Source organism: Trifolium pratense, linkage group LG3 (assembly GCF_020283565.1).
Source record: "Trifolium pratense cultivar HEN17-A07 linkage group LG3, ARS_RC_1.1, whole genome shotgun sequence".
NCBI classification, from domain to species: domain Eukaryota; kingdom Viridiplantae; phylum Streptophyta; class Magnoliopsida; order Fabales; family Fabaceae; genus Trifolium; species Trifolium pratense.
In genome coordinates, this window is record NC_060061.1 from 35,751,050 (window position 1) to 35,776,376 (window position 25,327).

The window sequence follows — 25,327 nt, forward strand, 5'->3', positions numbered from 1 at the left end:
CACAATGGACCATTCAAGTGTTTCAAGTGCAAGAGGGTGTACTCGATAAAGATTGGTATAGAGGATCACATAAAAATGGTCATAGCGGCAAGAAACGATCGAGTTTGTGTCTCATAAAATAAATTAGTGTCTCATGTTTGTTTATATTCCACTAAGAAGTAAGTTAGTGTTTCAGATGTTGTTAGTTTTAGTAAGAGTCGTCTATGTCTTTGTCGTGTTTTAGTTTTATTGTGGATCTCTTATATTAGACATTTTTATCTTTGAACAAGTTCCTTTGTTTTCAAATTGATGTTATGAGAATATAATAGTTTATTAACATTAGTAATTTTCTCTTATTATTGATAACTAATATGATAACTAAATCAACATATGAACAACTTTTTCTTTTTTAATTTTAGGAAAAGACTCTCAAACATGGCTAAAGAAAAATTATATTTATATCATCCATCACATTTGTCTCATATGTAAAAACAAATGTTTAAACGACATGTTTAAAGTGTCAAAATTGAATCCAACCATCTTGTTTTTTTTTCCCTTGTTTTTTTTTTTACATCACATGAAGACTCACAATGGACCATTCAAGTGTTTCAAGTGCAAGAGGGTGTACTCGATAAAGATTGGTAGAGAGGATCACATAAAAATGGTCATAGCGGCAAGAAACGGTCAAGTTTGTGTCTCATAAAATAAATTAGTGTCTCATGTTTGTTTATATTCCACTAAGAAGGAGTTCTTGCTTGCATGATATTTCAATCCATTTAACTAAACTTAACAAAAATTAACACTGAAAACATATAATTTGAAAAATTATGTATGAAGTTTCCATTCAACTTAATATTGTTCTATTATGAATGGAAAATCTTGAATTCATTTAGCAAGAAATATTTATAACACATCTTCAACAATATAATAAATAAACAATTTTATTGGCTAATTAAATAAATAAACTTGAGATGAGAAAAATAGACAAGATAATAAATAAAGATTTTTTCTTGAGCAGAACCAAATATACAAATTAAATTCAAAAGACAACAAAATATATGAAAATAAGACAAAGTAACATACTTCAATTTGAAGTTGTCAATCCCACTTAAATGATGAAATAACCCATAGTGAAGTTGGCATCTGTGTGAACCAATGTTGTTAAGGACAATGTTGACTAAAACTTCCATATTTTACATTCCCGTCCAACGGTACGTATCGTTTTACTTCACAAATTTTCCGCCGTTGCTTTCAAATTTTTTCCTTAGGAAGGGTTTTGAGGTATGTGGTTTGTTGGAGGACGTGTATGTTGCTAAAAAGAAGAATAAGTATGGAGAACCCTATGGATTTGTAAGATTTTCCAATGTTAAAGTGTGCCTAAATTGACAAAAGCCTTGAATGATGTCTGGTTCGGACACTATAGGGTCCGAGCTAGTGTGGCTTTATTTGACCGTTATAACTCTGGGGAGGATGATAGACATGTTTTTAACAAGGTTGGCCAGGCAAAGCGTGTGGATCAAATTCCGACAAAGGATGTTTCCAAAGTGTTAGGGCAGCCTGCTGTGTTGAAAGGTAGTGAGGGTGTTATGGCTGAGCAAATGGTACCTCGTGAGAAGGAGAAATCCGGCCCTTCAGATAGTGTGAAGGTGGGGGATATAGTTGTCAAGGTTGGGGCTGGTCAGAAACAAGTAGCTCGAAATGACGATCAGAAGAAAGGGGGGGGAATGAAAAGCTTTGAGGTGGTAAAGCCAAAAGAAGTTGTTCAAGTAAATGAGCGCGCATTCTTGAGCAAGTATCAACCAAAGTCAGCTGACGTTGAATGGGTTCAAAAGGGCCTGGTGGCGACAGTCCTAAATGGAGAGGCTATTCCCGTGGTGCAAAATAGATTAATAGATGCAGGCTTTGGTGATTTGATTCTTATCCCCATGGGGGCTGATAAAGTTTTTGTTAGGAGTTCGGAGGGGGTGGATGCTTTGTTGATTGTAAATGGCGCAAAGGAGTTTTTCCAACTTGTTTTTTCACACTGGTTTAGATGGGACCAAGATGTGACGCCTTATCGAAGAGGGGCTTGGGTTCGTCTGTATGGTGTTCCGTTGAATGCGTGGAATATAAATTTCTTCAAGCTTTGTGTTCTTGATGTTGGAAGCTACTTACGCACGGATAAGTGTACTGCAGATAAAGATAGATTGGATTTTGCTCGAGTTCTTGTTGCCACATCCGTTTTAGGTATTATCAAAAGTGTGGTGACGGTCCTGGTGGACGGAGCCCAAGTCAAAGTCCAGGTGGTGGAGGAATGGGGGTATGCTTTGGGAGAAGACATTTGTCTTTTTGATGAGGAGAGTGATACTGAAGATTTTTATTCCGATCTTGGAGAGGAGCCTGTTGATATGGAAGCTCGGCGCAATGTTGACAGTTTGGTCGAGAGCCTGGTGGAGGGGCTGAGGAACGAGGATTGTGATGACCCTCAAGACCAGGGGGATGTTGAGGTGGCAGATAAGAAAGAGGTGAGTCAGGACGTTGAGAAAGTTGTTGAGAAGGAGGTTGAACGGGCTGCGGACACCGTTAACTATGCAGGGAACTGTGTGGAGTCTTCTTCGAAGAATTCTAGCTCTCCTAAAACGGGTACTATTTTTGGATGTGAAGAACAATCTACGCTCCATCGTAAGAGATCTGAATCTTGTCCTCCAAAAGTGAGTCGCTCTATTATCTCGGGGCCATGGAGTCTGGAATGGCTACATGATCACAATTATGGGGATGCAGGGGTTATTTTCTCGGCACGTAAGAGACTTACCCCTCGGGATCATAGTGGAGTGAGGAAGCAGAAAGACGGTCATTTTGACTCTAGGAGAAGGAAAGATAGAGGGTTACTTAGTCATCCACTCCATAGTATCAAGAAGGTGGCCAGAATGCCAAGTCAAGATCGTAGAGAGGTTCTAAAAGTTTTAAAGAAGAATGTGCGGCGACGTCGGGGTGGGGATGAGGTGAATCGTTCTTGTTCGATGAGTCATCGGATTTCTTCTGAGGAGTCTTCTTCATCGCTCTCTGTTAATGACGATTGGCAGAATTGGGTGGCTATGCAAGGTAATGCACAAATGGCAGTGGATGATGTGTGGGGGATAGGTAAATCTATTGGGGTAAAGTTCAATGGTGATAATGTGAATATGTTTCGAGTTTTATCTAGGGCAGGAAAAGGTAAGAAGACGGTATCAGGCTCGAGACTGGAGGAAGGAACACATCATGACTCAGAGTGCTAGGTCTGCGATGTTTCTGTGAAACGAGGGGGAGTGTGTTTTGATGAAGATTATTTCTTGGAATATTAGAGGCTTGGGTGGGTTTGAAAAGAGGAAGGAAGTGCGTAAGTTGGTGGGGGACCAGAAACCTTTCATCCTTTGTCTTCAGGAGACCAAGTTATCTTACTGCGACGTTTTTATGTGTTCGACTCTCTGGGGTAGCTCGCAACATGCGTTTTCTTATCGGCCTTCAGAAGGGGCATCGGGGGGTTTGCTAACGCTATGGGATACATTGGAGGTGGAGGTGTGGACGTCTGAGACTAGCGATCATGTTTTGTGGTGTCGGGGTAGGTTTGTTAAATCTGGAGATGAATTTTTGCTGGCCAATGTCTATGCGCCATGTGATGACGGTGCTAAGCAAGGGCTTTGGGACTCTTTATCGGCTCGGATTCAGTTGCTGGGGAGAGAGAGGGTGTGTATTTGCGGTGATTTTAATGCAGTTAGACAATCTGAGGAAAGGCGCTCCTCTAGAGGGAGCCATCGTAATGTGGATATTGCCCCATTTAATCGGTTTATTGACGAGAATAATCTTTTTGATCTTCCCCTCATTGGCCGCAAGTTTACATGGTTTAAAGGGGATGGGCTCGCGATGAGTCGTTTAGATAGGTTTCTGCTTTCTGAGGAATGGTGTTTGACTTGGCCCAATTGTAAGTAGGTGGCTAATTTGCGAGGGCTTTCTGATCATTGTCCTCTAGTTCTTTCTGTAAGTGAGGAAGATTGGGGACCCCGCCCTTCAAGGATGCTTAAATGTTGGACAGATGTTCCTGGTTACAATTCTTTTGTTAAAGAGAAATGGAATTCTTTTCATGTCGATGGCTGGGGTGGGTTTGTGCTTAAGGAGAAACTTAAGATGATAAAGGTAGCTTTGAAAGGTTGGCACCAAATTCACGTTCAGAATTTGCCTAGTAGAATTGAATCTTTGAAAGAGCGCTTGGCGGTTTTAGATCAGAAGGGGGAGGAGGAAGAGTTGACGGAAGTAGAGTTAGTTGAGCTTCATGGGGTCACTGCTGGTATTCATTCGATGTCTCGCTTGCATGCTAGTATTAGTTGGCAACAGTCGCGGTCGCAGTGGCTCAAGGAGGGTGACGCTAATACTAAGTACTTCCATTCAGTCTTGGCGGGACGTAGGCGACGGAATGCTATTTCGGTAATTCAAGTGGATGGGGTTAGTTTGGAGGGTGTGAATCCGATCAGGCAGGCTGTGTTCTCGCATTTTGCGTCTCACTTTAAGAATCAAAATATGGAAAGACCCGGAGTGGAGAATCTTCAGTTTAAGAGATTGAACCATATTGAGTGTTGTAGCCTTATCAAACCTTTTACGGAAGCAGAGGTGAAATCAGCTGTCTGGGACTGTGATAGTTACAAAAGCCCTAGGCCTGATGGGATAAATTTTGGTTTCTTTAAGGATTTTTGGACGGAGTTGCGTGGAGATGTCATGCGTTTTTTTCAGATTTTCATCGGAATGGAAAACTGACAAAAGGAATCAATTCTACTTTTATTGCGCTGATCCCAAAGGTTGATAGCCCTCAACGGCTGAATGATTTTCGACCGATTTCGTTAGTTAGTAGTATTTATAAAATTTTGGCGAAGGTCCTAGCGAATCGGTTACGTCTAGTTATTGGAAGTGTGATATCGGAGTCTCAGACGGCGTTTGTTAAGGATAGGCAGATTCTGGATGGAATTCTTATAGCTAATGAGGTTGTGGATGAGGCTCGAAAATCTAAGAAGGAACTTATGCTTTTCAAGGTGGATTTCGAGAAAGCCTATGATTCGGTGGATTGGAGTTATTTGGACAAGGTTATGGAGAGAATGTCGTTCCCTACTTTGTGGAGGAAATGGATTAAGGAGTGTGTGGGTACGGCTACGGCATCTATTCTGGTCAATGGTAGTCCTACTGATGAATTCCCTCTCGAGAGAGGCCTTAGACAGGGAGATCCATTGTCTCCTTTTCTTTTCCTCTTGGCTGCGGAGGGGTTAAATGTGCTGATGGAGGCCATGGTAGCGCGTAATTTATTTGTGGGTTATAGTTTAGGGGAGTCGGATCCTATTTCGGTGTCGCACTTACAGTTTGCTGATGACACTCTGTTAATGGGGGTGAAGAGTTGGGCTAATGTACGGGCTCTGAGAGCGTTATTAGTGTTGTTTGAGACTATGTCAGGCTTAAAAGTGAATTTTAATAAAAGTATGCTTGTTGGGGTGAATATTCCTGAATCCTAGTTAGGCGAAGCTGCGTCTGCTTTATGTTGTAAAGTGGGAAAAATTCCTTTTCTTTACATGGGTCTTCCTATTGGGGGTGATTCGAGGCGCTTGGGCTTTTGGAAATCGATGTTGGAACGTTTAAAGAATAGATTATCTGGGTGGAAGAGTCGCTTTCTTTCTTTCGGTGGTCGTCTGGTTTTGATTAAGTCTGTCTTGACATCTCTACCTGTCTATGCTCTATCCTTCTTCAAAGCTCCTTCAGGTATCATTTCCTCTATTGAATCTCTTTTAATTAATTTTTTTTGGGGGGGGTGTGAGGACTTTAGGAAAACAGCTTGGGTAAATTGGAAAACTATTTGTTTACGGAAAGAGTATGGAGGTTTGGGGGTACGGCAGTTGCGGGAGTTTAATGTGGCATTGTTAGGTAAATGGTGTTGGAGGATGTTAGTGGATCGAGAGGGGTTGTGGTTTCGTGTGTTGGCAGCTCGTTATGGGGTGGAGCGAGGGAGATTGAGAGATGGAGGGCGGCGAGGGTCTTTGTGGTGGAGAGAGATAGTGAGCATTCGGGATGGTGTTGCAGAGTCAGGGGGAGGTTGGTTCAGGGAGAATGTGGTTAGGAAGGTGGGGGATGGTTCAGATACTCTTTTTTGGACTGACCCCTGGGTGGATGAGACTCCTTTATGTGAGCGATTTGGCCGTCTGTTTGCTTTATCCGAGACCAAATTGCGTACGGTGGCTGAGATGTTCTCGTTAGGGTGGGGGATGGAGGGGATGGCTTGGGTTTGGCGGAGGCAGTTGAGGGCGTGGGAGGAGGACATGTTGAGGGAGTGTCAGTTTTTACTTGCTAACATCTCTTTACAGGCACAACACTCAGATAGGTGGCAGTGGCAGCCAGATCCTGACACAGGTTATACTGTTCGAGGAGTTTACCAGCTTCTGACTGCTCGCGATTCGGTTACTATGGATGATGCAACTCATCTTATTTGGCATCCTCAGATCCCTTTGAAGGTATCCATCTTTGCGTGGCGTCTACTTCGTGACAGGTTACCTACAAAGACAAACCTGGTTATTCGAGGCATCATATCTTCTTCAGCACAGGAGTGCATAGCGGGTTGTGGGGAGGCAGAGTCGGCTCATCATTTATTCATCTCTTGTAGTTTCTTTGGTTCTCTTTGGGCTTTGGTATGCACGTGGATTGACATTCCTTTGACGGAATCCAGTACTATCCGGGAACACTTTGTTCATTTCACATCATCATTGGGTGGTTCTCGGGCACGCCGGTCTTTTTTGCAGCTTATTTGGCTTGTTAGTGTTTGGGTCATATGGACGGAAAGAAATCATAGATTGTTCAGAGGCTCAACTAGCACTTCTCTTCAGTTAGTGGACAAGATCAAGTTATTTTCGTTTAGGTGGTTGAAGTCAAAGAATGTTACTTTGGCTTTAAATTACCATAGCTGGTGGTCGAGTCCTTTGTTATGTTTGGGCCTTGTATGATTTTGATCTTTATTTTTCTCTTCCTGTCTCTTTGTAAACTCTGGTAGCTCATCTAGGCACACCTTGTGCTGAGGTGACTATTTTTAGTTAATATATATATCTCATTTTAGCCTCTTCAAAAAAAATAGATTCACATATAAACGGTCCATTAGGATAAGCAAGTAGCACATCGTTGTAAAAATCACCTGTATAATAAATTGAATCTTTTTTAGATAATTAAAGAAATATGAAGCCGACAAAGATACATAATCACTGACTTTGGCTAATATGAACTAGTTGATCTAGCTAAGTATCCATCATCATCCTCATTATGATCAGGATAACCAATATTTTTTTTTACAAGCCACAAGTCACCCTCCAACGACTTCACAAGATAAGATCGATGAACATAAACAACCCCTTGTGAAGAAACAACATTGAGAATGGCCTTCTCATTCTCCGAGTAACAGATATCGAAAGCAACGATGTTATCCCACCGTCCCACAACATAAACTAGATTTTTATAGAATATAACATCGATGAAGCAAAAATATGGTTATAATTGTAACTTTGGAGTACTCCACCTTTGCTAACCAACCATAATTCGAGTTCATATTTTTCAGATATACACTACCTAAATCATTTGCAAAAGTTAACTAATAATACACAACTTGAAGGGGAAAAAAAGAAAGGAAATGCACCAAATCCTCCTCAGATGTGAAATTTTCCCTTTGGTAGATTAGGACCGTAAGTAATCAATTGCAGCTACTATCCTCCATCAACTCTGTGAAACACTATAGAGTAGGAAATTTCATATGCTTTTTGTTAGTTGATTTATCACTACCACTACACTTATGCTTGAATAGTCCCAAAATCAATTCATCCATTAACATTAACACAACCATGCCCATTAACAATTAATCATAGCCATAACATATGAACACAAAGTGCCAATCAACAATTAATAAAAAACAAAAGTGTGATCACCAACACAACCCTTTTCTAAGATTTCCCATACTTCTTTGGATGATGATGCATTCTTGATTTTCCGGAAACTGATTGTCCACAACCCTTTTCAAAGTCCTTCTTGGAATCATTGTGGACTGCACATTGTGCATCAGTTGCATCATTGGCCAGTTCTTGTACTCCATTCTGAACTGCCTCCATAACATCTTGAAAACCAAATATTACCTTCATTTGTTTACTCCATTGATCCAATTCTTTCGATCAACAACTGGTAGTTTCCCTCCAACACTATTGTCAAGACTCAAGAGTATCACTAGAGCTTGCAATCTTTACTCAATGCAAAAGAACAGATAAAGCACACTTCAATCTTGAAGTTTTTTGGTCCCAAGAACTTGAGGCTCGCGATACCACTTGTTGGAAACTATGATCAATGGTTGGTTACAAACACATAATGAAGGAGAGGGGAAGTGACTTCGAGTGAAAGTGATATGCAAAATTAAACTACCTGCTTTATACATGAACATGTCTTTTATTTATACAATGAATATGTCGAGATACTTGGACTTATTCAATTTTACTAGACCCAATACAATCGACAGCTAATTTGTTACTTGTTTAACAAGTAACCTAACTACTTGCCTAACTTCTTAACTAATTCAACTTTGATTTACATGCTTCAACACAAATGACCTCTTTAACCAAAGAGGCAATTTCAGATATAATATATAAGATGGTTAATGCTTGAATCAATTAATTTCACATTTTACAAAGTTATTGAATGAGCCTGTGCAAAGAACAAAGTAATTGAATGGTTTAATGGCAGATTCAATCTAATCTCTATAAAAATCTTGAATGAAATGTTAGATTGCAAATAACTTAACAATTAGAAGGAGACAGAGACAAATTAAGTGACCAAGATTCACATAGTTTTTCAACTACTTATCAACTGCACAAATTGTGAGAACACAGGCCATTTCTGGTATAAGCCATCCTTTGTATAAATTATGTTACAAAGGATCAAAAAACCATCACAAAGAGTAACCCCTTTCTAAGGATACTCAAAATCTCTTATCCGTGGCTTTGTTCAAAACTATTTGGAACTGAGAAAACCAAACATTGATAAAATACAACTCTAATATTTTTCGCAAGAATGATATTCCCCATCCAATCATATGAGAAATGAATGTTACATAGAATTTATTTTTTTTAATCATGGCAGAATAGAGTTTTCTACCGCAAAAATTTCCTATCTCCCTTTGTTGTTAGTTTCACAATTTACTGGTACGGGGAAGATATTTGGTATGACGCCCCTGAGCAAAAATTTGGCCAGTCTTTTTCTTCCTGAACTCCACGCTTACAGCAGCTATAGTCTTTCCTACTCGCAGAACTCTTGCATCGATCTCAATCTCCTCCTACCATCACATAAGCCATAGGGAATTTTTAAAAAACTATTGTTGTGATATCTTCATCACATTAATCCAATCTAGGAAACCAGTGAAAGAATGCATCATGTCAAAAAAGAAAAGAAGAAAGAAGCATTCCCCAGATTATGTATTTGATATCACAAATAATCAGTTATGATTCTGTTATGTTGGTAAAGAGTACTCTTAGCTTAGTTTGGTTGGGCACCATGCTATCGTACATACTTGAAGATAAGCTTTCAATGAATGACCAATGCATTTAGAACATTCATTCTTTCAATATTATGTTTTGTCTTCACACTCCCTTAGTTCAAACACAATAAGCAGTGTTGGAAAAAAAACTAGGCATGGAAAACCATTAAAAGAGTGTTGTCTTGGTTTTTTATGGATCAATGCAGGCATGATGCCCTCAATTCACACTGTCAACGCATCGGTCGCAGTTTGATATCAAACAGTTCATATTTCAAGTTCCATATTTTGAATTTTAAAAGAATAAAAACTATGCTTAATTTGTGAACTATAAAATCTAAATCAAAAGAATCAACACAACAGTTATTTATATATCCCAAAAAATTCAGTTTCGCCTTATATTAGTATGTATAAATATGCATTTTAGCATCCATATTAGAAATTCGGCATTATTTCCTATAACATTAGTATTATTTCCAAGTTTTACTAGTGTTTGCTAATTATCTCGAGCCTCACTAATGTGTTTGGAGGAGGTAAATGTTAACACATTTATACATGTTCAATGAACTCTAAAGTCTTTTCTGCATTTGACCGGACATCATAAGAAAAAGAATGAAGAAAATCCGGACATCATAAGAAAAAGAATGAAGAAAATTAGAAGATAGATATTAGATACGAACATGAGCATATGCAGCATGGAAGCATGAGACATTAATCTCGAGGGAAACTCCAGAAAGCCATGGAAATCCAGCTGCGGGAATTGCAGCCGCGCCTGCCACATCCACCAGAGTAATGATGGCACCAATGTGGAAGTAGTTAGCCGAATTCTGCAAAATAAATAAGAACAAAAATGACCATCAATTGTTATATATATATATAATAGAGAAAGAGGAGAAGAAAAAGAAGAAGATTGAAGATACGAACGAGTAAGCGTGGAGGAATGTTCATTGAGAAGAGGACACGGCCAGGTTGAATGAGATGGAGGCGTAGGCCACGCAAGATTAGATGTTCCAAAAAGCCTCGAGGCAATTTATTATTAACCGTTGATGCTTCTTCTTCTTCTTCTTCTTTGTTCTCCAAGTATCTCTTAACTGATTCCAATTCTCTTTCGTCTGTTTTTCCCATTCTATTTGCATTTGTTCTGTAGCGTGTTCACATTGACTTGTAAGTTATGTTCATGTTCATAATAATTAGTAGTAAATAACAGTAAATGTTCTATTTATTTATTTCAACTGTTTGAAATGGAATAATATAATACACGGTGGTGGTGCCATCACTTTATCATAAAGAAGGATAAGGCAGTGTCCCTTCGGTTTGAAGAAACATTATCAAAATCAAAATATAGTATATATTTTTTTTTTTTTACTAAATAAAAGATATTCATTCATTCAAATTGATAAGAGTACATCGATGCAATACAAATCAAAATCGCTAAAAACAAAAAGGATGAATCTGCGAACAAACTCACAGCATCCGTGTTAATAGCATCAAACGGCATATTGCAAAAGCCTACATATTTGACTATATTGAAGTTTCCGGAACATTCATGTCGCCGGATCTGTAGCGTTGATGGTACAAAAGTCATTGATTGGATGTGCACTGGATCAACCTTAATCTTCAAACCTGAAACAAATGAACACCGCACAAAGACGGGACAACAATACTCCGCACTAAGACGGGACAACAATACTCCGCACTAAGACGGGACAACAATACTGAAAATCAAAACAAAGGATAAAATCGCAAAGATGAAAACAAAACTATAAGACTTAAACTATGTGAAAATCACTTATTTGTATTAAAAAGCAAGAAGAAAAAAATGTAAAGGGGTGATTTTAGGCCAAAAATTGACCTAAAACCACCCCTCTATGGGTGAGAGAAGAAGAAGAAAATCAAAAGGAGTTTTAGGGCCGGCGGTAAAAGGAGGAATAAATATAGTATATATTTAATAATCCAAACTAAGCCAATTTTATTACTACCTCCCTTATTATTATTATTATTATTATTATTATTGTTGTTGTTGTTGTTCGTTGAGAGTTTTGTCTAACATGTGAAACAAATATTTTATTATGTATGTACAAGTTTATTTTTACTATTAAGATAAATTAGTCTCATCATTGGATCAATATCTCACATCTCATTTGATCCAATTGCGAGATTTATCAATCCAACGATAAAATCAAATTCAAGTATGATGGAAAATTTGTCTCACGTGTGCACAATTGACTTGGCCTAATTGTTTTATTGAGAAAAACCTTGTGTCATCTATTGTTTGTTAAACTTGAATTTACAAAAGCCTAGACAAAAAGATACAGTTTTTATTAGGAAATTTTGTTCCTCTAGTTTTTCAAGTGCTAACAAAATTTATATTTCATGTTTCGACCAGTTGAATACTCCTTCTGTCATTGTCACCGAAAAATTAAATCATAACTGTTGCAGAAATCCTCTTAAGCCAACATTCCTTCTTTGTCTCAAGTTTTTGTTCAAACAACTCATTTTCCTTAAGTCTGAAACCTAAACTCTACTGATATATGCAATTTTTGGCCAACATTATTTTGTATAGATTTGAGGAAACTGTCAATTGTGTAGGAATCAAGAAGATTAACAGTAGAGTTTCATTGCAAGAGGAAAAAAATGAAATTAACATGGCATATAGCTGACAACATTGACTCCTCCTTTGTATTCTTTATATAACAGAAGTGCATAAGCTAAAGTTTAAACTTGTGGTAGTGCACTCCTCATTGTGTCCTTGAAAATTTTATCATCACCTTAACAAAAACTTGGCAGCACTCCAAGATTATAATATCTAGTTTCTTAGGCACATCAAACACATGATAAATTAAGACCGTATCATTTTCATATCCTACATTATTCAACTCTCGTATCTTATTCGTCTCTACTGTCTATCAAATCATCACCATCAAACGAACCTTGAAAGTGTTTTGTGGCTTTGTTTCCAACTATAAGGAACCAAAAAAACCAAACATTGATAAAACAATGATAAACCTTAAGAATGTTTTTTTAAAATCATAGTCAAATAGAGGGAGCTTTCTACCTCAAAAATGTCATATCCTCTCTTCTGTTTTTAGTTTCACATTTTACTAGTAATGGGAAGATATTTGGTATGGCGCCCTTGAGCAAAAACTTGGCCAGTCTTTTTCTTCCTGAACTCTACGCTTACAACAGCTATCGCCTTTCCTACTCGTAGAACCCTCGTATCAATCTCAATCTCCTCCTACATTACATAAGCCATTGGGAGAATTAAATAAAATATTGTTCCATATATCTTCATCAATCATCACACAAATCCAATATAGAAAACCAGGAAAACAATTTCCTATTCCCTCTAATTATCAATTTGATATCACAAATATCAACAACACAACATCCTATAAAAACTCATACACTCATAATCTATCAAGCATGAACACTTCTCAAATTAGCCGTGTCCCGTGACGAACACGTGTCGGTATCGGACACACCGACACTTACGATTACACTTAATTATGTCATTTTCTCAAATTATCAGTAACGATGTGTCAGTGTCCGTGTCCGATGTTTGTGATTCATAGCTCATAATCAAATGTCATTCCAATTTAATGTAAAAATTGAAAATGTTATTAGAAAGTAAGACAATAATAATATTAATTAATTAATTAAAAATTGTGTGTTAAGCGATAATATAACAATGATTAAAATTTGAAATACACTAACATTGACATATGCAGCATGAAAGCATGTAACATTGATCTCAACTGAAACTCCCGTATCAACCGGAAATCCAGCGGCGGGAATTGCGGCGGCGCCAACCAGATCCACCAGAGTAGTGATGGCACCAACGTGCAAGTAGTTACCTGAATTCTGCAAATCAAACAATAACAAAAATCATGAAAGAAAAGAAGAAAAAGAAGATTGAAGAGAGTAGTAGCTAGGATGGATACTGAGTACGAACGAGTAAACGTGGAGGTATCTTCATGGAGAAGACCATACGTCCAGGTTCCATGAGTTGGAGGCATTGGCCATCTAAGACTAGAGGTTCTAGAAACTTCGGAGGAAATTCATTTTCTACCGTTGATGCTTTTCCTTTGTTCTCTAAGTAATTCTTCACTGATTCCAATTTTGTTTTTTCTTCTCCTTCTGTTTTTCCCATTCTATTTTCGTTCGTTATTTCTTCATGTTCACCATAAAATTAACAATTTATTTATTTATTTATTTCAATTTTGGGATCTAGACCAAAAAAAGAGACTATATAAAGAAGAAGGAGATAAGATAACACCTTGCTTCTCTTGCTCGAGGAATAATAATAACTTGGTACCTAAGCTAAGCCAAATTAATTAAACACACTAGGTAAATATCCCTCCGATCGTATATATAAGAAATATTTTACTTTTTAGATTCATTTTAGAATTGATGTATCTAAACAATAATATAGTCTAAATACATAAATTTTATAATGAATCTAAAACATGAAATCTCTCTTATATGTAGGATCGAAATGAGTATTTTAACATGATTATCATGTTACATGGAGATGGCGTGAAAATTTTGGGTCATTCCGGCACATGTTAAATTGAAAACACAATTTGTTCATAATTTATAAATGCTTAAATTGCTTGTGTATATATCTTTACTAAATTATTACATTTTTAGACTTGGTCCCCCCAAAGTGGATTGCCTTCTCTTTAAGCTATTGAGAAACAAGGACCAGTGGTCCACATTGCTCACATCCCTGTCATCATAATAAATACTAATAAATAGGAAAATTACAATTAGACATGAAAAGCAAAGGGAAGAAAAAAGAGTTGCACTCCCATTCTAGGTACGTTTTGCTTTTACCTCCCTAGACAAGAATAATTTCTCAATTATTGCATTCAATTGTGTGCACAATCTAAAGAGGCGCAATATCTAATCTATGGCTATGGTCTATGGGTGTATGTATATGTTGGTGACGTAATACTTTATTTCAAGTTTTTGTTCAAACTAGTACTCATTTTCCTTTATGCCTGAAACCTAACCCTCTCCTTTGTTTTTACATATTCAATTTTAGATCTCCAGCATTGCTAACGTGCATCGTTCTTCTACATTTGGATGGATGCTCCACCACTTTTGTGAAGATTTGAGAAAACCCTCAATAATCTTGGAAGAGGATAAATCTTAAAATCCCATTACAAGAGGACTAAATAGACAAATTTATTACACTACCTAATTTTCTTAAATGTATAAAACTATCACAAATCACATTAAACGGTTGCCTAGATTCTTTAGTGTAAATTAGGTTAATCTGAAATGTTATAAAAGTTGAACACAAATTACAAAAAATAATAATTTTAAGATCAAGGATAAATTAGTCAAAAATACATTAGGATAAAGGGGAAAAACCAATACATGAAAAAAGTAACCTATCCCAAAAATAAGACATAAATATTTAATAATAATAATAAAATAAAATAAAAACAAGGGAGAGGGCATTCTAATACACAAAGAAACTAAGAAGCTGTATGAGTATGACCATCACAGGGTTGCCGTGTAGTAGTCAGATACCCTGCATCCTTCTGTCCTACTAACTAGTAAAACTGTAAAACTGTAAAACTTCCAGGAAGCAAGACCAAGATACCCTTCATCCAAAAATCTAATAGCAAGTGCATACCCAGAGAGGGAGTAAACATAAATTAATCCCCATTGAATTCTAGCACATTTAGTACCAACTCCCTCAAGTGCTTGGGAGAAAAACAAATCAATTAGTTTTCTTCTCTTCTTCCTTTGCAGCAACCGTCTCTGCGGAATCCACAGCCTGAGGCTGATCATCCTCGCCTCCAAAACCAAATTCGTTAACACGCTTCTTGTCCACTGGATAAATCCACCTTTGGTATACATATATAAGAAAGATAAGATCTGCAAGGAAAGGAGGAAAGAAATCAAGTCAATGATCATAAGTGGAATACCTTTTTATAAATATATGAGTGGTCAATTGTCGAATGATGCAACAAATCCTTGGATTAGAATGAAGATGAAGAAAGACACATGCAAATGTCAATGGTTATTTAGCTTAGTGTTATAGCTTCCGCGAAGTAGTAGACTCGAAGTACTATCCATGTTAACTCTACTACAAATAAGCCCCGCCCTTCCTCCTCTTATTGATTGAAGATGAAATGAAGTAACAATCTGCAAATTGCAGAGCTCCTCGGTAAGGAGAAAGTAGCTATCTCTCACAACCTTAACTGTATCCGGTTTAACAAACTCAATCCTGAACATTCCCTTCCCCCCCCCACACTCACACACACACACACACTCTTATTAAGGGAAATGGAATATACTAACTAATTGCCAGCTCACATCTTCCTCGCACACTCTTCTTTTTCCTAGTGTAAACTCTCCATAATTGGACTACTCATTACCAGCACATCTCCCTCAATTGGATCAGGCCTATGAAGACTCCTAGCACAGTTTTTTAGCCTCTTTTCTCAAAAGAAGAAGAGGAAGAATAAACAGAAAAGGCAACATTGCATACATCACGAGCATATTAATGTTTAAGTAAGGCTATCCCTGGTATCTGAAGCAGTTGTAACTTGCAAATAACAAGAATTCATGGTCCCAATCTTACCATCACGGAAGACAGAAAGCCGATGTAGTGTTGGCATTTTAATGACGAAGGCAAAAAGATCATCAATAATGGTGTTGAGAAACTTGTAAGTCATCTGCCTCCATGGTAGGTGAGCAACAGATTTTAGCTTGTAGTTGATGAACAGTTGTGGGCACATCATAATAAAGCCTGTAAAGATTTACAAGTACAAGGAATATGAGCATACAAAGTTTACCAAATAGGTTGTCATGAAAATCATATTTTTTTTAAATAAGTAGATATGGAGAAAAAATATAAGAATTAAGAAGGCGTTGATTATTTTTTACAAAAGAAAACTAAAATTGCTGCAATGGAAAGTAGCAAAAAGTGTGGAGTGGATTTACTAGAGGAGAATTTCATTCTATTATGGTCCAGTGACAGCACCAAAAACAAAAGACAAACAAAATTCCAACATTTTTTCTAATTATTCTTTGATGAAATATAAGCATGATGACAGCAGGAGGTTTAAAAAGAAGTTAAAAATTATCCTCTTCCTAAACAATTTATAAAACCGTTTGCAATAAGGAGGTTTAACTCATAGTGTCTGCTACAATAGCAGCCCTTGTAATTCACACCCATGAGATGACAAAAAAGGTTCATCCAAGTTCAGGACAGTCTTACTAAGGATGCATGAGCTGCTACTACAGCTAGAAACTTAAAGCAATAAAGCATACCATATTTATCAGAGTCTAAGCATTTCATTAACTTAGTGTATTAGTCATGCTCACAAATGGTAGTTTCACTGCAAAACAGATATAGCTTAACCAATTCAGAAGAGTGCTTACCGAACATGTAAACACAGCTTGTGAGAGAAGACAGAATCCAAGAATACCAGCTCTTGTGACGCTCGTACATTAGTGAGTAAGCAGCAAAGCCAGCAGCAAGGAGAAATAGAACATAGGTTAAATACTTCATTGCAATGTCATCATACTCTTTTGTCTTATTCCCTGCATATGAATCTCGATCCCGGAATCTTAACATAGGTATCCTTCCTGTTCTATCAATCTGGGGGGGAAATTGCAGATATCAAATAAAATTAATTAGGGAACAACAGAACTCATGGAAGTAGACATAGCAAGAAAATATGAAAGGTCTCAGCAAACTGTTATGTACAAACAATACGGGTAATGCTATACATGATAGTAAAGGGGTAAAATCCAGCAACGGCGGTAATACCGTAATAGCAATAATTGTCACAAGAACCATATTACTTGTTATATAAAAAATTCAAAATGCAACCCTATCAAATAGGTCCAGGTACTATTAAAAAAGGCTAGAAGATCATAAATAATACCTCTATGTGCATGGCTTTTCCAATTTTCCAGAACTCAATGATCAAACCAACCCCAGAGCTTAGAAGAATCATCCAAGAGGTGTCGTTGTCAAGCAGATAAAGGAAGATGATAAGCTGACAAATAAAGCTCACAACAACAGTCTTTGCAGAGAGTCCTTCCATAGACTTATTTTTGTTCCAAAATTGGATGTCTGGGCAGAAAGAAAATCATTAGATTATAATCTATCCTCTAACTATATCCATAACGATTTTCTTGTCAGAGCTATTGTCCTAAATATTGTTATACAAAATAACTTACCATTCTTAAAAGCCAAAAAGTCAAATACTGAATGAAGAAGAGAAACAATCATGGTAATTCCCAGGAGGTAAGGATTTCCTTCCAAGAATACCCTCTGATAAAATCATAAAAAAATCAAATAGTCAGACAATTAGAAAAACAAGACACCTACCATTTAATAAAGTGGGAACTGCAAAAAAAAAAAAAACGACTTTCTTATATTTTGAAATTCCATCTTAAAATCTTATAAAGTATTAAGGCCTGTTTGTTTAAGCTAGAAAGAAAATCATTTTTCAATAGAGGTTTTTTTTTCATAATGTAGTATTTTTAGCTTTTGAGATCAAACACACAAAAACAATAAAAAAAAATCTTCTGTTGAGTTTTGGCTTTTTTCTTAAAAAAGCATGCATAATTATTATAAAAAATGTAGCAGGATAGGATAAGAAGTGCCCAGAGATAGATGTGCATTCGATGGAAGACCATAAGATTTATTTAAGAATATGCAAAAAACATTCTGTTAAATAGGTCCAGTCCATTATAATTATTTATTACCTCCATCACAAAATATAAAACTCTCGGAGATTTTACATTGTTTTTTTTTTAATTAATCCTCTCTCATAAAAGGTATATTTGAAAAACAATTCTAATTCTGAACAGATTTAATTTGAATCATGTAATATAGTCAACGAGGTCCTACATTTAGGGACAGAGGGTAGTAGAATTTTACAAGTTAGAAAACAGACCTTAAGTTCATCAGCCTCGCCTTCAATCATGCTTCCATAACTACGGTGAATCTGGAAGGACTGGTCAATTTGCATGAACAATTGCCATTTTGTCATGCTAATGGGGCCAACTTCCAGATGAAGTAATAGTTCAGTTACTGTCTCATTCAAAGCTATCAACTTATCCCGCAGTAACCAGAACTCATTGAAGAAAATAGTTGGATAGTAGTTCCCAGTGATAGGATCAATGTTCAAGTCTGATCATCAAAAGTTAAGGAAACTAATATATAAATATATGATTAGCTAACTTGCATATACGGCAGTGAATCGGTGTCAACGATATTGTAAGATAAAAAAAGGAACTTGAAGTTCATATATTAATGGAGAAAAAATATCACTGACTTGCACAATCAAGGAAAATATCAGAGCTGGATAAATTCTCCATTTTTCAACATTAACCTTGCATAAGATGACCATTATTATGGGGTGAAATCCGAATCCCACATTGAAAATAGATAAGGCCTAAAAAACGTTTATATAGAGTGACACTCTTCACATTACAAGTCAGATTTATATGAATGAGCTAGACTCAATATAAAAGCCTAGTATGGTATATGGTATTAGAGCTTATTGATCTGGTCAACTGTCAAATTATACACGCACGAGCACCAAATCCAATAGTGTTGTACGTGACGGGGTGCATTAAAGAATAGAAAAAATCCAAGTGCATGGCCTTAAAAATAGATAAACGTGAAAAGAGTTTATAAAAAGTGACACTAAGGGCATTTTTTTAAGGGTGAGTTAGACCCAATATAAAAACCTAATATGCATGTTGTTTTTAAGGGTCATGCTAACAATTGTTCTAAGGGCGTTGTTTAAGGATTCCAATTAAAAAATAATAATTTATGAAAAAGTTGGGCAATGAATGTACAACTTTTCATAAAAACTTGCTATTTTAGACTATTAAGAAATACATTGGGGCACTTATTAACATTTCCCTATTTCTAAAGGGAGACCCTGAAACCAATACCGAGAAACTGCAATGGGAAGGGTAACAAAAGGAAATGAAAAATGGAAAACAATGTTAATGGCAAGGATACGTGGAGCAATGTTAGGTGGTATGCCTGTATTTGGGTACCTGCAAACAGGAAAAGTAGAAAGTAACAATTAGCAGGGTTAGAAATAATATCCATCCATTAACTGTATCGGCAACAGACAAATTTAGATGATTTTAAATATTTCAAAGTTTCAACCATCTCTATTACTGCAAAACTGAAAATAAAAGTAATTCCACTTAAGAAACGTACTGAGTGAAGTCAGCAATTAAGTTAATCGTTATATTTGGTTTCCAATATGCATGCCACTCCACTGGACCATCATCTTTAGAATCCTCTTCACTATCAGCAACGACCTAACACAACCAAAAGAGGTCAATACTGAGACCATAGTGAAAAGAGTAACATATCTTGGTGGCAAGCATTGCACACTAACCAAACAAAAAGTGAGAACATTATTGATACAGACATAATGTAACAGCAACAACAGTGATATAGATAGATATACAGTACATAAAAAAACTATGCATTGGTGCGATTAGTTGCATACACACATACCAAGTCAATAAGATTACAGAATCGTATTTCAATCATTATCAAAACTTCTAAATGCTGATTTGAAGCATAAGGAATAGGAATATTAAACCATATTCTCTGTTTGAAGGCCAAATGAGGGGAAAAGGGGGCTGACAAATTTCCATTTTGAATTAATTGAATTGTCCACCTCAGATCAATTTTCCAGCATATGAAGAGATAGTCTACGCTGGCCTTAGTTACTAATAAGCAAGTGTCCTAGTTTTGCTGCTCACAACAAGTGTCTATCTTTATAGATGAAAAAAGGAAAGAAAAGAAAATAACACTCCCTCAAGATACAAGATGTTATCTGTCCCACATATGGTCACATCATTGTATTACCAGCTTGGGTACAGGACAAATTTGCAAGACGGGAGCTTAAGACAGTGCTTTGAAAGATGGTCCTAGCATTCAAGCAATGATGAGTATATGTTTTCTATGAAAGTGTCAAGATAGGATTATGAAAGAAAGCCTTAGAGAGAAAGTCAGGGAAGTACTTATTGTATAAAATATGATATAATACTCTTGGCTAAGGTGATTTTAGCATGTGTGAAGAATACGCATAAAAACACAGGTTAGGAGTGTAAATGAGATGAAGGATAGTTCAATGGTTATGGGTGGATGAAGACTGGCAATGACTACAGGCGTAACTATTAAGGATTTGGATTTGAACAGCCTATCACCGGAGGCAATTATTAATGAATAATGATAGGCTATCATAGTAAAATGTTATGGCTGCTGTTAACCTAGACATTGTGCAGAATATAATATAATAAATATAATATAATAGTTCTAATATGTAAAAACTCAACAATAAATATCTTGAACTGAATCCAAAGCAACATCATAAAAAGTTTTTATAAAGCTGACTATAAAATTATGTGAGCAAATAACAAACCTCAGGTGTCACTTGACCCTCACTTGAATCAGGTACACCTCCCAAAAGACTCTTCTTTTTATCTGCTTTTGACTTTGGCCAGTATATCACAATAGCTGAAAGACCATAAAAAGAAAGGCTTTTGTAAACCACTTTCCCGAAGTTAAATATATTTAACGTTATTAATGGGTTATTAAGAAGCAATAAACATACGATGCGTCCTTCCAAAGGCTGCCTGAGGCTGGTACTCCGGATCACTAGGATCAGGTGAATATCCAGATTGTGCAAAGAAAACATGAGCATATAGACTCCCATTGTGCTTCAAAGCCTACAAAAAGAATATGTAACCATAAAGTCCAATTTCAAAGTAACTAACTACTTTAAACTCCCTTCAGGCTTCAACAAACAAAATAGGTAGTAGTAGTAGTAGTAGCAATTTCAGAGAGTCATACCTCAGTTGGGGGATACTTCAAAGTAAGAGTCCTGGTACTCTCAGGTCCCCAAGAGGCGTACGGAATATTAGTTTCATGCCATACAAGAGCACTTTCATTACCAAAGTCATTGAACTTCTCATTCTCGGTAAGATAAAGCCACATATCCTGAACAAATTGTCACCCAAAATTAATTGACTAAACAAGAAACAACACAAACAAAGTTATTCAAATTCGAACCAACTATATAACACAATTAGTTATTTTTTATGTATCTTTTCCTATAAAAACCTTCTGCTACGCCAAGTTTTACATTTACCCGAACGGCATCAACTTCATTTAACTATACTTCTCTGCAATATTATAACAGTAACATGACCGCAGTCTAAAACCTTATAAACCATTGCTTATTTACTTTCTCCTTGTACATGTTTATTTGATATACATGTGATCGTATTTGGTATCATAAATATGGAAATTTCATTGAATAAAAAAAGTATAACCTAAATAAAAGTAGCATGAAAGTTTATACAATTAAGTAACCTAAAAGTATGATTAACATCGTATTAGTATATAATTTAACAAGAGAATTAACAGAGTGAATAAAAAAGGCGGTAGTGGAGGTGTTAACTAACACTTAACAGTTAACGGTTAACATAACCTAAGTGAATGATGATGAATCGAAATCTGAATTAATTAAATAAATATAATAAAGTATAATCAAAAGAGATCGCGATGATGAAAAAAAAGTGTACCATAGGTTGAGATTTATGGAAGAGGTTAGAGACGAGAGCGGAAGGTTCGGTAGATTTTTTAGCAGGAGAGAAGAATTTGGAAGCGAAATACCAAAAAACAACCATACGAATAATTCCGGTGAAGCTAAAACCTCCACCAGTGGCTGGTTGTCTACCACCTTGCGGTTGTGGAACAGCACCACCGCCATCAACTACTGCCGTTGGCGGCGCCATATTCGGCAGTTAGAGAGAGATAGAGAGAGAAAGCGATGGAATCGAAGATTTGAAAAGTGATGAAATTGTTCTACTACTTTGGTTTTGTGATGGGTTTTATATGAATAAAGTAAGGGCCTGCGTTGGGTTTGTTTGTTGCTAGTGAGTAAGAAAAAGGAATTTGTTTTGCAACGTGATATGTATACTAAGCTTGCCACGCAATTTCCCACCGATACTTGTTGGGTTCAGATCTTCTGCAGTTTGTGTTTTTTTTCAACCGCAGTGGATCTTTGTTCTCAACCTTTCAAAGATTTAAAATTGCGTGTGCACAATATTCTAAGATCTACGAATATATATAAATTAAAAAAAATATATAACATCTTATCACCAATATAAGTCGGTTAGTTGAAAAAAAACAGTATATTATTTGCAAAGTATTTGAAAATGAAAAACTCAAGCGAGTTGAGCTATCGGGCCGACCCATTAGCACTATATATTTACACGGGTCGGACTTCAAAAATAGCGGATCAGCTCTTATTGGACCGGATCTTATCGAACTAGGTTTTTTATGAGACGACCCACAGGTTTTTTGGCCAGCCCCTTAAAGAATTAAAAAAATTGTTAAAAAAAAAACAAACTGAAATTTTGATTTTGAAAAAAAAAAATATTTTGGCCCCTTAAATTTGTTTTTTTTTAAGGATGGCCCCTTAAATTTGTTATTATTAGGATAATTATCTTTTAAATTTAAAAGATCATAAATTTAAAATAAGTTAATTATTATCTTTTTAACGTTTATTTTTCTATTGTAACTTGTAAGCCTTTAATGCCAAACATATTTATGGCTCGTTTGGCCCAGCTTTTTTTAGGTGTGGAAGCTCTTTTAATCATAAAGCTAGAAATAATTTTTTTTTAATTAAAGTTAAAATTGTTTGGTAAATCTTAATTTTTATAATAAAAAAAAGTTAAAAGTTGTTATTTTTTATTATAATAGTGTTAAAAGATATATATTTGATAATATATTATAATTTTCCCTAAAATATAGACACTGTTTTTTTTTTACTATAGTTTTTAGAAATTGTTGTTTGGCCTAGCTTCTTATTTTTAAGCAAAAAGAAAAGGAAAAAAACTATGCCAAACGGACCCTTAGAATCAATTCAAGTTATAGTTTATCATAAAATTTTGACTAAATCCAAACGAATCCTCCATTGTTTTATGTATTTTGAATTGTTAGGTTAAAAGTTTAGTTTGTGATGTAAGCTTGAAATTTATTAGCTTTGAGGGTGCACTTTATAAATTTATTATATCTTGACTTTTGCGTGAATATTTTGTAGTATTTATTAGAGTAATCAGTCAATTTAGTCCCTAAACTATCACTCTCTCACCAACTTAGTCCCTAAACTATTAAAACCAACTAAAAGGTCCCTAAACTATATTCACATCCTTCAATTTAGTCCCTAAACTATTAAAACCAACTAAAAGGTCCCTAAACTATATTCACATCCTTCAATTTAGTCCCTCGGTTAACTTTTCCGTTAAGTGACTGTTAGTAGTCCCTAAACTATAAAAAATACTTCAATTTAGTCCCTAAACTATCTTAAAAAACAACAAAATAGTAACAACACTGTTAAATCATTACTGCTAAATCATACTGTTAAATCAAATTACTGCTAAAACAAATAGTCTCTAAACCATACTGTTAAATCAAATTCATTTTTAACATAATTCATTACTGCTAAACAACACTGAAAAAGCAACTGTAACACATAAGAGCAGACACAGACATTTGAAATATTTATGTCTCATGATTCTACTACTAGTTCTTATCTAGAAGAAGAAATTGTATTACTGAAAGGAGCTAGATCAATAGATAAATGAAAAAAGCAATGCGCCCAGTCAAGGACAAATCCTCTCTAGCCCCAAGCTATAAGCCAAAAGAGGAAAATACAACCAGAGGATCGATTCTCTGTTACATTCTTATAGAAGAAATTTCACGTAACAGAAAAAATAAGGCAAACGAAATGAAGCAAGCTCCTTAAACGATAACAATTAGGAAAGCAAGGTAAGGCCAGTAGCCTGATAAAAAAAGAAAATGTTCCTCAGTACAGCCTAACCAATCACCCACTCCTCAGTACAGTCACTATAATACTTAAACAAATTAGGACCACAAAGCAACATAAACAATAATATAGATGGTAATAATATAAGAGATACAAAAGCTTCAAAATAGCAGCAACATGAATAAGCGAAAAAAGAAGCAACAACAACATGGTTCACGCTAAAACAAATTTGGTTCAAGCTAAAACAACATGGTTCATTGTACTAAAAAACACAAATTTCATTCATGAAAATTAACAAGTGAGAATAAACCCTTACAAATTTATAAAAGTTAGAACGAAAAATAGTGAAAAACGTACCTTAAAACAACGACGACAATCGGAATTGGAGCGTATAGGTGGCGCTAGGGTTTTCAGATTGAGATGAGATTTGAGAGAGTTGATCGAGAAGAGAGAGATACGAAGATGCAATTGAAGGGGGTTGAAGAAAAAAGAGTTGGTGACGGAGGACTAAATTAATGGAGTTGAGAGAGTTGATCGAGAAGAGAGATATAAGCGTAAAAGTAGCTTTTGGATTTTAGGGTTTTAAAGAACAGTTAACGGAAAAGATAACGGAAGACTAAATTGATGGATGAAAAATAGTTTAGGGACCTAATTGATGGATGAAAAATAGTTTAGGGACCTTTTAGTTGGTTTTAATAGTTTAGGGACTGAATTGGTGAGAGAGTGATAGTTTAGGGACTAAATTGACTAATTACTCGTATTTATTATCTCGTGAAATCGTGACACCCATTTTTTTTATGGACACTAATTTGTGTGTCATTCATAATTTTTTTTAAAAAATAAAAATAAACAGGTCGGTCCATCGGACGATGTAGGCTTTTGCTTATCGGGTCGGGCATGCGGGCCAGGCCAAGAAGTTTACGGGTTGGTCCAGGCCCTTTAAATGTTCCGGCCCCCC

At 36.0% G+C, this 25,327-nt stretch overlaps 2 protein-coding genes across 4 annotated transcripts; both read right to left on the reverse strand.

The window, feature by feature from the left end:
• Positions 1–8,752: 8,752 nt before the first annotated feature.
• LOC123917944 (putative esterase F42H10.6) lies at positions 8,753–13,881 on the reverse strand. 3 transcript variants are annotated; one of them, XM_045969857.1, is made up of 4 exons: positions 12,573–12,719; positions 10,442–10,658; positions 10,198–10,344; positions 8,753–9,319 (listed from the first exon to the last, which is right to left on the reverse strand). In XM_045969857.1, the coding sequence occupies exons 1-4, from the start codon at positions 12,584–12,586 to the stop codon at positions 9,176–9,178; spliced, it is 522 nt and encodes a 173-aa protein (XP_045825813.1). In that variant the 5' UTR covers positions 12,587–12,719; the 3' UTR covers positions 8,753–9,175. The 3 variants fall into 3 exon arrangements, with proteins under 3 accessions (XP_045825813.1, XP_045825815.1, XP_045825814.1); XM_045969859.1 differs by lacking the exons at positions 8,753–9,319; positions 10,198–10,344 and adding exons at positions 13,232–13,378; positions 13,470–13,881 and having other exon boundaries at positions 10,529–10,658; positions 12,573–12,752; XM_045969858.1 differs by lacking the exons at positions 8,753–9,319; positions 10,198–10,344; positions 10,442–10,658 and adding exons at positions 12,055–12,477; positions 13,232–13,378; positions 13,470–13,879 and having other exon boundaries at positions 12,573–12,752.
• Positions 13,882–14,826: 945 nt separating this feature from the next.
• On the reverse strand, positions 14,827–22,636 carry LOC123917945 (cleft lip and palate transmembrane protein 1 homolog). The gene is made up of 12 exons (XM_045969860.1): positions 22,121–22,636; positions 21,387–21,533; positions 21,148–21,262; positions 20,956–21,050; positions 19,737–19,840; positions 19,530–19,567; positions 18,451–18,686; positions 17,729–17,822; positions 17,431–17,621; positions 16,922–17,141; positions 16,119–16,286; positions 14,827–15,409 (listed from the first exon to the last, which is right to left on the reverse strand). Exons 1-12 carry the CDS (start codon positions 22,331–22,333, stop codon positions 15,252–15,254), a joined length of 1,779 nt encoding a protein of 592 aa, XP_045825816.1. The 5' UTR covers positions 22,334–22,636; the 3' UTR covers positions 14,827–15,251.
• Positions 22,637–25,327: the final 2,691 nt, after the last annotated feature.

Excerpts from the sequence above, each read along its gene's own strand:
- LOC123917944 (XM_045969857.1), bottom strand. Across the intron at positions 10,345-10,441 it reads ACATTCCTCCACGCTTACTC|AATTCGGCTAACTACTTCCA; the intron begins GTTCGTATCTTC and ends TTTATTTTGCAG. Across the intron at positions 9,320-10,197 it reads TCCATGCTGCATATGCTCAT|GAGGAGATTGAGATCGATGC; the intron begins GTTCGTATCTAA and ends ATGTGATGGTAG.
- LOC123917945 (XM_045969860.1), bottom strand. The coding sequence starts at position 22,333 with ATGGCGCCGCCAACGGCAGTAGTTGATGGCGGTGGTGCTGTTCCACAA. Across the intron at positions 21,534-22,120 it reads TCCATAAATCTCAACCTATG|GATATGTGGCTTTATCTTAC; the intron begins GTACACTTTTTT and ends CAATTTGTTCAG. Across the intron at positions 16,287-16,921 it reads AAGCTGTGTTTACATGTTCG|GCTTTATTATGATGTGCCCA; the intron begins GTAAGCACTCTT and ends AAATCTTTACAG.